This window comes from Lactuca serriola, chromosome 6 (assembly GCF_051521515.1).
Source record: "Lactuca serriola cultivar US96UC23 chromosome 6, Lser_US96UC23_V15, whole genome shotgun sequence".
Taxonomy (NCBI): domain Eukaryota; kingdom Viridiplantae; phylum Streptophyta; class Magnoliopsida; order Asterales; family Asteraceae; genus Lactuca; species Lactuca serriola.
This window is the reverse complement of record NC_136413.1, coordinates 91,415,594-91,428,197: the sequence shown is the minus strand read 5'-3', so window position 1 is coordinate 91,428,197 and position 12,604 is coordinate 91,415,594. Positions and strand designations below refer to the sequence as shown.

The 12,604-nt window shown below is 33.6% G+C and overlaps 2 protein-coding genes across 2 annotated transcripts; one reads left to right on the top strand and one right to left on the bottom strand.

Annotated features, from left to right (window-relative positions):
• The first annotated feature begins 1,207 nt into the window (after positions 1-1,207).
• Positions 1,208-8,049, top strand: BGAL9 (beta galactosidase 9). The gene is made up of 19 exons (XM_079008258.1): positions 1,208-1,537; positions 1,895-1,990; positions 2,117-2,229; positions 2,370-2,436; positions 3,387-3,479; positions 3,585-3,728; positions 3,808-3,896; positions 4,004-4,109; positions 4,250-4,337; positions 4,430-4,551; positions 4,851-5,015; positions 5,198-5,430; positions 5,595-5,710; positions 5,862-5,959; positions 6,073-6,183; positions 6,742-6,852; positions 6,932-7,140; positions 7,270-7,597; positions 7,716-8,049. The coding sequence occupies exons 1-19, from the start codon at positions 1,352-1,354 to the stop codon at positions 7,875-7,877; spliced, it is 2,637 nt and encodes an 878-aa protein (XP_078864384.1). The 5' UTR covers positions 1,208-1,351; the 3' UTR covers positions 7,878-8,049.
• A 133-nt stretch (positions 8,050-8,182) lies between these two features.
• On the bottom strand, positions 8,183-10,646 carry LOC145060609 (RPM1-interacting protein 4-like). The gene is made up of 4 exons (XM_079008259.1): positions 10,489-10,646; positions 9,442-9,642; positions 8,645-8,833; positions 8,183-8,432 (listed from the first exon to the last, which is right to left on the bottom strand). The coding sequence occupies exons 1-4, from the start codon at positions 10,492-10,494 to the stop codon at positions 8,400-8,402; spliced, it is 429 nt and encodes a 142-aa protein (XP_078864385.1). The 5' UTR covers positions 10,495-10,646; the 3' UTR covers positions 8,183-8,399.
• Positions 10,647-12,604: the final 1,958 nt, after the last annotated feature.

Here is a 12,604-nt window from a genome sequence, read left to right as displayed (position 1 = left end):
TCGACATCGAAAAACCAATCGTCAAACTTCAACTTCAACCTATCGCTTCTATTTGCTAAATACGTGAATGAGTATACCAACATTTGAAGTGAGCACATGACTAACCTAAAAATGATTTTGGGCTCTAAATGAACATACAATATTATTACACATGGACAAAATTGTAGGCCACAATAGAGAGTGATCATTCTTCATAGACACCTCTCGAACCCCCACGGGATTGACTCTGACTTGGAGTACCGTGACATAGTCGTTCTAAACTTGCCGGAGGCATGAGTGTCACCCATCTCCCCTTACCCATTTGAAAATGAGATTATGTTCTCGTTATTACCAAAATATCTTAAATCGGAAAATCGAGCCTAAAACTTGAAAAAACATACTAATTTTTAGATTAACTGAACCGTTTTTTTGTTATTTTTGAGATGGTTTTTATGTTTAGCATTGCATCGTTTTCATTAATTATTTCCCATTCCTTTAATAATTGTCATTTTTATTTAATAATTGTCAAATTTTAAGTATATTTTTGCTTAATTATTTTATGTTGTTAATAACTACGTATTAAGTTATTGGTTATTGGGAAATAAAAATTGCAATTATGTCTTATTATTTGTACTAATTTATATAATTCATAATAAATATCAAATTATACTTGTATAGCCATTTTATTTTACATTATTAAAAGAATCGATGTTCCAACAATCAAAATTGATGATGTTTTCATGATATCAAAAGATTTTTGAGTTATAAAATATTAAAACTAAAAGACAACAATATTATATCTTTTTATTTATTTATTTTTTACTTTTGAAGATGTTTGTTCAAACTTTAATCATTTGTTGGTATTTTTGATTGATTATATCGAAATTATCTTTATTTTGAACACTATTATTGACTATTTTAAGATTTGAAATACATTTATTAAGTAAACGGTTAATCGGTAACCAATTAACCGAAAAAAAAAAAACAGATTAATTAAAAACTGGTTAATCGGATTTTGGATTTAGATTTAGGTTTAGGTTAAAAAAATTAGCTTACCATAATTTTAGTTGACACCCTAGTACATGGTTGGCAAGATGATTTCAACTTTTTGGGTAACTTGATCTAAACTTGTCCATTTTAGTGATTATAATAAACGATGGGGGCGTAACTGGAAATTCACTAAAGATTGCCGATAAGAGCAGCGTCAGCCAATTTTTTCTCTTTCCTTGCAAGTTCAGATCACTTTGTTAGTGACGTTCGAACTGATGGGCACGCAATTGCATATTTCCAAAAATTTATAAACTGCATCTAAAAAAGTGATCATCTAACAGTGTAGCAGATTCTGTGTCAATTCCTCTGCAGAGCTACTAACATGCAGAACAGAACTCTGATTTTGCTCCAATGGCTAGCTATGGCGTTGACTGTAACCTTTGGCATGGTCGCCGGCGAATATTTTAAGCCGTTCAATGTTAGCTACGATCACAGAGCACTTATTATTGATGGACAACGGAGAATGCTTATTTCCGCAGGAATTCACTATCCTCGAGCCACACCTGAGGTATTTTACTACTTCTCCTTTGTTCAGTGACTTCAGTCAATTCTATGATAACAATCCTGTGTGCTGTATAAGTCTACATATACAGCATGTGATTTTGTTTACAATATAACATGATTCAGACGCAAAAGCAGGCGATATGGGATTTTCAAGGGTTTTATTAGGTTATTTTGGCAAAAATTGAATTTTGGGTTGTGCTTTCTGTTTCTGTGTTTCATTTTCATTTTCATTCTCATCTTTCATCTACCTCTTTTCCTGACATTTATGTAGTTCAACTCTATTTTACCTTCACAAGATGTCCTTTCCATTTATTTGGCTATATATAATGCGGTCTCTTTACCTTTACCTGATTTCATTCAGATGTGGCCTGATCTGATAGCCAAGAGTAAAGAAGGTGGTGCTAATGCCGTTCAAACTTATGTATTCTGGGGTGGCCATGAACCAGTTAAAGGACAGGTGTGCTTTGTTACTACACTATATCTTGTTAACACTTGCAGACTTCTTTCTTGGTCTACATTTGGCTATATTTGCTAATTGAGTTCATGAAGTGTCTTATTTACTTCTTTCTTTTTCTCACTTTAGTATAACTTTGAGGGAAGATATGACCTGGTGAAGTTTGTGAAGTTGGTGGGATCTAGTGGGCTCTATCTTCATCTCCGAATAGGTCCATATGTTTGTGCAGAGTGGAACTTCGGGTCTCTACTTTCCCTATTTAGTTATATTCATTTTACTTTCAGTTTATGCCATGATCAAATGTACAAATCAGACAATCAGCATTAGTAAGCTCAAAAAGAGATTTTTGTATCATCTAATTATACAACTGATGATTTTGCAGGGGCTTCCCTGTGTGGCTTCGTGATATTCCTGGAATTGTATTCCGAACTGACAATGCTCCATTCAAGGTACAAGTGGACAAAATAATAGTATATGTATTCTATCTCATATAACAAGTGTTTACTCATCTTTTAACTCTTCCAAACAATCTAAATTGAAATCTTGGTCAAGAATTTCTACCATTAACGCATTTGTTCAATACCATTCTTAAATGCTCCCTTTTATGCATTAAACGGGCTAAATCTTTTTTAAGAATGCACCATCTCCATGCATTTAATACCTTTCTGCAATACATGAATGCGAGATTTTAACATTAAATGGGTAAAACGAATACATAACCTCAAATAACAGAGTTAGCAGATGTAATTGAAATGGCTTTCATGAAAGTTTCACCCTTTGCAAACTCTATGACTTTGCTTTAGACAGCAAGCCTTGAATCTCAACCCTGGAAATAATCACCTTTGAGAGCTCAGACACATATTCTTCAGGTTTATATAATAAAGAGAAGAATAAATCATCCTAAATCCCCTTTTCATCAGAATTTTTTATGAACTTTAACTCCTAACACCTTTTTGCCACACCACACTAGCCATGTGACACAAGTAGCCTTTCAACTATCATATACACCAGTACATTGTATATTGCTTCTTATTTCCACATCAATAATCCATAAACCTTATAAACAATTTCCCAGTATTATTTATCACTCAAAATAATATTTATTAAAATAAATCCCGAATTGTGGTTGGCATACTAACCAAGGGAGCTTTGGGTTTTATGGCATTCTCAATCAATCACCACTTAGTTAAAACGAGTCAGTTTAAGTTATTGATATAAACAAGGAACAATCATCTTCTCCTCTATTCATCTCAAGAAGAAACTACATCTAAACTCTCTTTTCTTACTGTTTGTTTATGTTCTTTAAAATAATGACATGCATATACACTTGCATGAGTCATTGTTATTCCTTTGTGTTCAAGGTTATGACAGATAATGGTCATACACCATCATATTGCAGGAAGAGATGCAACGTTTTGTTAAAAAAATAGTAGATATGATGAGAGAGGAATCTCTCTTCTCTTGGCAAGGTGGCCCAATCATCATGCTGCAGGTTCTCTTTGACTTTATCTTCATCATTAATTCAACTAAATCCTTGCTCTCTCTTTTTGGTAATTAATTATGTTATTGGATATATTCTTGATTGGATTTCTATCAGATTGAAAATGAGTATGGAAATATTGAAGGCTCATTTGGCCAAAAAGGAAAAGACTATGTAAAATGGGCTGCAGAAATGGCTGTTGGACTTGGAGCTGGTGTCCCATGGGTTATGTGCAAGCAAACTGATGCTCCAGAATACATTGTACTTTCCAACCCTTTTTAATTTTTTCTAAATTATTTATCTTTTTTATTTTTTTAAATGTCTCCCCTTCTTCCCACAGATAGATGCCTGCAATGGATACTATTGTGATGGTTTTAAGCCCAACTCCAACAAGAAACCAATTTTATGGACAGAAAATTGGGATGGATGGTATGCAAAAGCAAATCCAACATATTATTCTTGTTTACTTTTTTAAACTTTGAATTATATTTTCTGAACAAAATATTCTTTTTTAATTTTTATCTTCTTTTTTCAAGGTATACAAATTGGGGAGGTAGTTTGCCTCATAGGCCTGTGGAGGATCTTGCATTTGCAGTTGCTCGATTTTATCAACGAGGTGGAAGCTTTCAGAATTATTATATGGTAGTGTAAGCTACCCCTTAACTTTCATCCTACAAAATATAATAATTACAATCCATACATATCCCTTACAAGTTTCAGTTCCACCATTTTCTAGTTACTTTGTGATCACCAATATCTTCTTTCTCTTCCTTATGGCTTAGTTTTTTGGAGGGACGAATTTTGGAAGGACTTCTGGAGGCCCTAATATAATCACTAGTTATGATTATGATGCTCCACTTGATGAATATGGTAAGATCAAAATATGTATGGAAAAAATATATATGGTGTTGATGAAGTAGTTTTCAGCTGACAAAGAAACTGAGATTTTAATATTTTTTTAGGTCTTTTAAGTCAGCCTAAATGGGGGCATCTAAAGGACCTACATGCTGCTATAAAGCTTTGTGAGCCTGCACTAGTGGCTGCTGAGTCAGCTCAGTATATAAAATTAGGATCTATGCAGGAGGTGTGTTCAAGTCCTCAGCTTTTTACATTATCATGCATCTATTGCCATTAAGAACCCAATGATGCCTTGTATATTGATTGAAATGCATCTTACATAAATAATGTTAAATCTGAATTGAATTAAGTTGCTATAAATAAAACATGAAGTTAAAATTAAAACTAATTTCTCATGTAGAACTTTGGTGATTGGAATGACTAGATTCTAGATAGTTTTATGCCAATATACGCCATAAAACTAATTTTTTTTTTTTTATCAAACTTGTGACTATAAATTGAGACTATTTTTACTTTTTGGTTCAGGCACATGTGTACCAAGGTAATAAAAGTATCTGCTCAGCATTTCTTGCAAATATTGATGAACATAAAACAATCACTGTTCAATTCCTTGCTCAATATTACACTTTACCACCCTGGTCTGTGAGCATACTACCAGACTGCAAGAATGTTGTCTTCAACACTGCAAAGGTTTGACTTTTGTAATTATACATGCACCCTTTTATTCGTTTTTTCTGATATTATTGGAAAACCTATCTTGATTACCTTACAGCTATATAGCATTGGTTATTAAGTGATTATTTTCCCCTTCATGATATATCTTTTTTTTTTTTTTTTTTTTTTTTTTTTTTTTTTTTTTTAATTTGGAGCAGGTTGGGGCACAAACATCCATTAAAGTGGTGGATTTTGAGCCAACATTATCTGCAAAAACCTCTACACCCAATCACTTCATGATTCAGAAGGAAGTACCTTTGATCTCAGAATCATGGATGACATTTAAGGAGCCAATTGGTGCTTGGGGTGATGATAATTTCACTTTTAAAGGTGTCTTGGAGCATTTAAATGTGACAAAAGATCAATCAGATTATTTATGGTATATCACAAGGTACACACCATCACAACAATAAGTACTTTTTAATATTCTCAGGGTTAATTTCTTAACCCTATAAAACATTTAGGAAAAGGGTTAGATGCAAGAAGTAACAATATACTTTGATTGTACTTTGACATTTTAACAACAAAATGCCTATTTGCTTCAATTACATGCAGAATATATGTTTCTGATGAGGATGTTTTGCATTGGGAGGAAAATGCAAGTAATCCATCACTTGTCATTGATAGCATGCGTGATTTGGTTCGCATCTTCATTAATGGCAAACTTATAGGTAACTAATTAATTGTCATTATATGATTATATAATCAGTATCTACTGTTTTAGTAACCTACTTATGCTTTATGATTATACGATTATCTAGAGATCATTACCAACTTATAAAAAAATAGACCTGATGTGTTATGTGTTTATTGAAAATAAAGGTAGTGCAAGGGGTGATTGGGTGAAAGTTGTTCAGAAAGTTCAGTTTAAGCAAGGATACAATGACTTGGTGTTATTATCAGAGACAGTAGGCTTGCAGGTAATAATAATAATAAAAAAAATCATAAAATATGTTTGATGAAGTTTGGATATAATAGAGTTTATATTAATATGTAATTCCATGGATTTGATTCATGCAATTTAATGATTCAGAACTATGGCGCCTTTCTTGAGAAAGATGGAGCAGGGTTTCAGGGTCAGATTACTCTAACTGGATTCAAGAATGGGGATGTAAATATCACACATTCACCATGGACATATCAGGTAGGTACTTTTCTCATCTAATGTAATGTTGTTTCTCTACATTCCCACTGCATATTCATAGTTAAAATAACTTTTGAGCAAGTTTTGGTATTATATATTAAAAGAACTTTTTTATTGTTTGGTATTAGATACCTTAACTGATCAAAATGATTAGCAAAGTAGCAATGTACTTTGATATGTTTGTGTATTATGACATCCTGCGTTCATTTCTTTCTATTACCACGTTGTATTTTCAAGTTTTTTCTTATAAAGGAACTATACTTTGAATGATCTACCCGATTATATCATTGTACTTTCATCCATTTCTTATTGTAGCTGTGAAAATTGCATTGTATATGCATGGTTTTCAAAGTACAATGCTATAATTGGAATTTTTGTGTACTAAAGTATATCATGAATATTTTCAACTTTCACTTGGAGTGTTTTATATTAGTTTACTTTGTAGCAAGCGCACTATAGTATAGTAAGAGGAAAGCAGTCATTCAAAGTTTAAGACTTGTGCATTTAGTCGTGGAAGATTATGCTTCACAAATTTAATAGCTACTATTTTGACCATAGGTTGGGCTTAAAGGTGAATTCCTGAAATTATATGCTACTGAAGATAACAAAAGTTCAGGTTGGACTAATTTAACAGATGAAGATGTTCCATCAGCCCTCTCCTGGTACAAGGTAAAACATCACTTAACAAAACACAAAGGGTAAAATTGTCATTTACTCATTTCTCTTCCATTTTTTGATTAATGGCAAGACATATTTTGATTCTCCTGGAGGGAAAGATCCGGTGGTTCTTGATTTTAGCAGCATGGGTAAAGGTGAAGCCTGGGTCAATGGACACCATATAGGCAGATACTGGACTCTTGTTGCCCCAAAAGACGGATGTCAAGAAACTTGTGATTATCGTGGAGCTTATGGATCTGAAAAATGCAACACAAATTGTGGCAACCCCACTCAAATTTGGTATTCTTCTTTCAGTAGGGCATTCATGTCTTTTTTCACAAACACAAGATCAAGAATGAGTCCTTGTCTGTCATGTAGAAGAAATATGGAAAAAGTAGGGTTGTGGTTTTGACAATTTTAATGAAACAGGTACCATGTTCCAAGATCATGGTTACAGCCATCAGACAATCTACTTGTTCTATTTGAGGAGACAGGAGGGAACCCGTTTGAAATTTCTGTGAAGACAGTTTCTGTTAAAACTGTATGTGGTCACATGTCTGAGGATTACTATCCACCTGTTGACATGTGGGCCCAACCAAATTACAGCAATATGAAACCAGTAGTGCAATTGCAGTGTGAGGATGGTTATAAAATCGAATCCATAGAGTTTGCTAGCTATGGAACCCCTCAAGGTACCTGCCAAGCTTTCTCCACAGGCAACTGCCATGCAACAAATTCTTCAGCCATCTTGTCCAAGGTAAGTATAGAAAAAAAAATAGGTCAATTATAGTTACTAGTTAAAATTAGTCATATAAAATGAAAGTGCAACCGTTGCTATTTCTTGATTAATATGTTATTGTAATGAATTGTGACAGGTTTGTGAGGGAAAAAATAGTTGCAAAATAGAAGTGTCTAATTCTGTATTTGGAGACCCATGCCCAAGGACTGTAAAAACCTTAGCTGTTAAGGCAAAATGCAAGCCATCATCATCATCATCATCATCAACTCAATGGTACGGTGGATTATCAGATATATGAGAGTATGAGACCAAGAGAGAAGAAATGTCAAAGGATGTATGGTATGAGTTTTCCCCTTACATTTATGTGTGAATGGTTGTTTTGATTAGGTGTTTGGGTATGCTATTGTACATATACAGAAGAATAAAAATAGCATCTACTAATGGTATCGGTTTGTTGATTTTACATGTTACATTGCTTTTGTTCTTGTGGGTATTATCCTATCGTTTTATTTTTAGTTTCTCCAAGGCCAACACAATATGACATGACATGACAAAATATGATAATCTTGTATTGTGTTTGTAAATACATTAGTTGGATATAAATTAAGAAAAAAATGTACATATATAGATAATATATCGACCAGTCTTTGTTGCTTTGTTTTTCTGTTTTACTCATTCAACAAATGGAAATGGAGCATACAAATGAAACATGATGTGCAAACAATGGACAATAGGAGGAGTTATGGCTCAGAGGATTTACGAACAAGAAATAACACACAATACTACAACTCACGACTTCACTAAAAAAAGCAGCAACAAATTACTTTTTGCCCCACGGAAAGCAGCCACACCCCTGAGAAAGAAAGTCAAAGCGTTTAATAAGTCTTAACTCTTAAGGAGTTGATAGTTGTCACGCGTGGAAACCTGTGACTAATTCATAAAACATCATAACACAAAAAGAAGAAAAGCAACTAACTATTGGTGGGTTTATTTTTAAATTTTATTTGAAAAGGAAAACTATATCAAAACTATAATTTATTTTCCAAAAGCTATTAGTCATTTTACCTTTTTAGCCTCGGGTCTTTGGCCATAATAAGAAGAATCATCGGTGTTTAGCCTTGGTGACTTTCCACCACCACCACCACCATGCTTCTCTTCTCGTACTTTGTTAAATATGTGAGAGTAACCTTCAGCTGAAGCCGGATCACTGTCATCCCAGTCACCAAATACAGGCACAGCCGTGCCATCATCCGGCTGCCAAATCATCATAAATTTTTTTATCACTACAATCATATTCCAAATTCCAGAAAACTAGCTTTTGATAAAAAAAAACTGGTAGCTGATAAAGTAATAATGTTTGGTAAAAACAATCTTGCTAAGCTAGATGACAAATGTAAAATGTTATACAAAGGTATATTTGGAACACTTGTGAAACTGATCACATAAAGGTATATTTGGAAAAAGCCCCGTGAGTTTATTAAGCCATCTCAAATAGTAGCTTTTTAGAAAGCTAACTTATAAGTTGTTGTCAGTGGTCTCACCAAACACTATATTGCAATAAGAAAATCTCCATTAAAGTCTACCATAATTTACGAATAAGTTCCAAACTAAAATTTGTTTACAAAAAAACATGAATTACTGGTAAAAGTGACGATTTTACTCTTTAATGACTAGGCGTCCTGGTTAACAATGAAACCGGTAAAATGTGTGTTATAGGGAGAAAATGGCCAAATATAAATCATACTTTTTTGTAAACAAATTTTAGTTTGGACTTGTTCGTAAATTAGGGTAAAATAATGAGACTTTAATGGAGATTTCCCATTGCAATAAGCTCAAAATATAAGCTAGTTTATAAGACTTACAGAATCATCACCAAGTGTGACTTGTCTCAAGCGGGACCCACCAGGAGGAGCACCAGTACCATTTCTTTCCCACATTGGTGAAGCTGTGTTACTTCTGGTCCCAACCCTTTTAGGGTGTGTTGGAGATTCAAATGATTTTGGTCTTGATGGTGTTGTTGACTTTGCGGAGTCGCTGTTCTTGACTTCAGCTTCTTCATGGGCCTGAAAACAAGGTTTACTATATTAGAAGGGTCAGGAATTGGAATCTTGAATTCCATTCCGCAGTGCGTTTGGTTGCCAAACCAATGGAATTGGGTTTCGGGAGACTTTCTTAAAATCCATGTTTGAAGGAATTGTGTTTGGTTCGTAGAATGTTTTTGAAAGGAAAGGAATTAGAATATGAAGGAATCGGGTTTAGTTGGCAGAAAATGATGGAATTGGATAATTTTATTGTATTTGGATCCAAATAATGAGAAATCATAATCGTATTTCCTTTACCTAAAAACTCAAAATTAATTATTATCTCTTAAAATCATAGTAATAATCTGTCTAAATTGCATAACCAAACACTCCCATAATCTGACATAGCACCATCTGTTATCATCTAAATCCAAGTAAACTATCAATTCTGAATCCTAGAAACTTCATCCGAAATTTGGAAAAAATCTAGAGATTTAAAAAGGTAATAAATCATGAGAATCATCACATCAGATCTCGTTGAACCATCAACAGCTAGAAGATCTCTTCTCACAAAGTAAATGTATATTCAAAACCCTAAGTGACATTAAAGAATGAAGATTATGAACATGATCTAGCTTCAATGTAGCGAATCCTCGTTAATCACAAAATGTGCAATCATTCAGTTACTGAAAACATAGATACGAAGCAAAAAAGAAAGAAAAAAAAATCATCAGCGGAGCTAAATACAAGAAGCATGTCGATTTGGGGAAAAATAAAACCTAGAGTACAGCAAACACCGTAAAATCACTGCGTGATCGTTGTGAACGGAGTTCATATATTCTTCAACAGAGTAGAGGTAGAATAAATTAGGTGAAGAAATGAACTTACTGCCATGATTAGAGTTGCTTGCAGCTAAAAACACAACCTGTTTATGAGTCGACAAATCAGGTTTTGCTCATAAAGCCGAAGTATACACAACTCAGAGAGAATAAAGAGAGAATGAAGGGTGGAGTGGTGGCCACCGGTGACATTTATACGATTTGGGACTTTTCTTGTTTGGCTGCTCAGACCTATAGTTGACTTAACAGTGAAAAGGATAGAGAATGTAGATAACAGTCATGTTAATTAATAATTTATAATTATTAACCCAGCCTCTCTGGTCAGGGTCATAACCAAACTCACAACTTCTAAGGTACTAGGTTTTCCAAGATGTTGGGTGATTAAAAATTCATCCATTTATGTTAGATTTATGCGGTAAAAGTATTATTTATATAATTCCGTTCCATTTCTTATTTACCATTATATTTTAGAAGACATTTTATTTTCGGACCTTTGGCCAGTCATCTAACGGTCATGATAACGTGTCAGTTTGATATTTTTTTTCTGGTCTGCATTTAGCCTCACAATTTACGTGTGAGGTTGCATTTAGCCCTAATATTTTTTGTTCTCCATTTGCCGTTATTTTTTTTAAAAAAAAAAAATTCATTTTAGCTATTATCCAATCACGAATAGATATTTTAAAACGTAATAACTTAAAAAAACGAAGGCAAGAGTCGAAACTGCCACTTATCCTTGAAGGGCGGAGCGTGTTAGTCATTAAGTCATTGACTTTATTATTATTATTATTATTATTATTATTATTATTAGTGTTTGTTGTATTTAATGTACATATGTATTTTAAAATGCATGAAAAAGATTTAGTGTAAGTCTTGAGTGTGTGATATCTAATAAATAATATGACATATTAATCTTTAAGTAAATCAAAATTGTTAATTTATTCCTAACTCATCTAAGGAACAATAGGTTATTTCTAATGATATATTTGTTGAGAAACCAAATATTTCTAATGACATATTTATTGAGAAACCAAAAAAGTGACAATTTTTATTGGCTCAATGATTAACATGTCATATCGTTTATTCAATGTCTTGGACTCGAGACTCACATTAGGTCTTTTTCCTTCATATATATATATATATATATATATATATATATATATATATATATATATATATATATATATATATATATAATACAACAAGCACTAAAAATACAAAAAAAAAAGTCATTGACTTACTGGCTAACACGTCCTGCCCTCAAAGAGAAGTTGCAGTTTCGACTCTTGCCTTCATTTTCCTTTTTTATTGTAATTTATTACATTTTAAAATACTTATTCGTAACTGGCCAATGGTTAAAATGAATTTTTTTCTAAAAAGTAATGGCAAATGGGGAACAAACAAAATTTAGGGTTAAATGCAAACTCATACGTAAATGTTGGGGCTAAATGCAAACTGAGAAAAATATGAAACCGGCACGTTATTATGACCTGTTGATGACCGGCCGAGGGACCGAAGTTGAAACGTTTTCTAAAATATAATGGCAAATGAGGAACAAAAAATAGAGTTGTGGCCAAAGCAGAACAAGGTTGTATATATAATGGCTTTTGTGACATCAACCCATTCATCTTCTAAAAAAACTTTATGGCTATACGGTATGGAAGAGCATCTTATTTGGCATATAATGTTGGCTGCAAACATCGTCCCATTGCAGGCAAAGTTAGGCAAAATTTGTGGCATAAATTTGAACAACATTCAAACTCCATACGAAAGTTGTAGTTATGTAACATCCCCGAATAGCAAAGAGTATAGTTGAAGGGCTAAAAGAAAAAGAATTGGAATGGGAACTCGGCGAGTCCATGGGTGGACTCGGCGAGTAGAGTCACGACTTGGTCGCGTGTTAAGTGGCCGACTCGACGAGTCAGTAAGGTGGACTTGGCGAGTAGGCGCTGAGTGGAGAAAACTCTAATTCTCGGGGTTGAGCTCTATATAAAGAACATAACATTCATTCCCCCAGCCTCTTTACTCATCCTCAAGTCCAGAAACCCTTAGCCTTCGTGTGTGAGTGATCATATTGCATTGGGAAGCTTGGAGAAGCAATTGTTGAGGAAATCTTGAAAGGTAGGAGGCTTGGAGCAAGGGGCTTTGCTTGGATTCGAGTTCCATTG

Coding starts and splice junctions, on each gene's coding strand:
- BGAL9 (XM_079008258.1), top strand. CDS start 1,352: ATGCAGAACAGAACTCTGATTTTGCTCCAATGGCTAGCTATGGCGTTG. Junction 3,897..4,003: donor ACAGAAAATTGGGATGGATG/GTATGCAAAAGC, acceptor TCTTTTTTCAAG/GTATACAAATTGGGGAGGTA. Junction 5,016..5,197: donor TTGTCTTCAACACTGCAAAG/GTTTGACTTTTG, acceptor AATTTGGAGCAG/GTTGGGGCACAAACATCCAT.
- LOC145060609 (XM_079008259.1), bottom strand. Junction 8,834..9,441: donor TCACACTTGGTGATGATTCT/GTAAGTCTTATA, acceptor ATGATTTGGCAG/CCGGATGATGGCACGGCTGT. Junction 8,433..8,644: donor AAAGACCCGAGGCTAAAAAG/GTAAAATGACTA, acceptor TTTCTTTCTCAG/GGGTGTGGCTGCTTTCCGTG.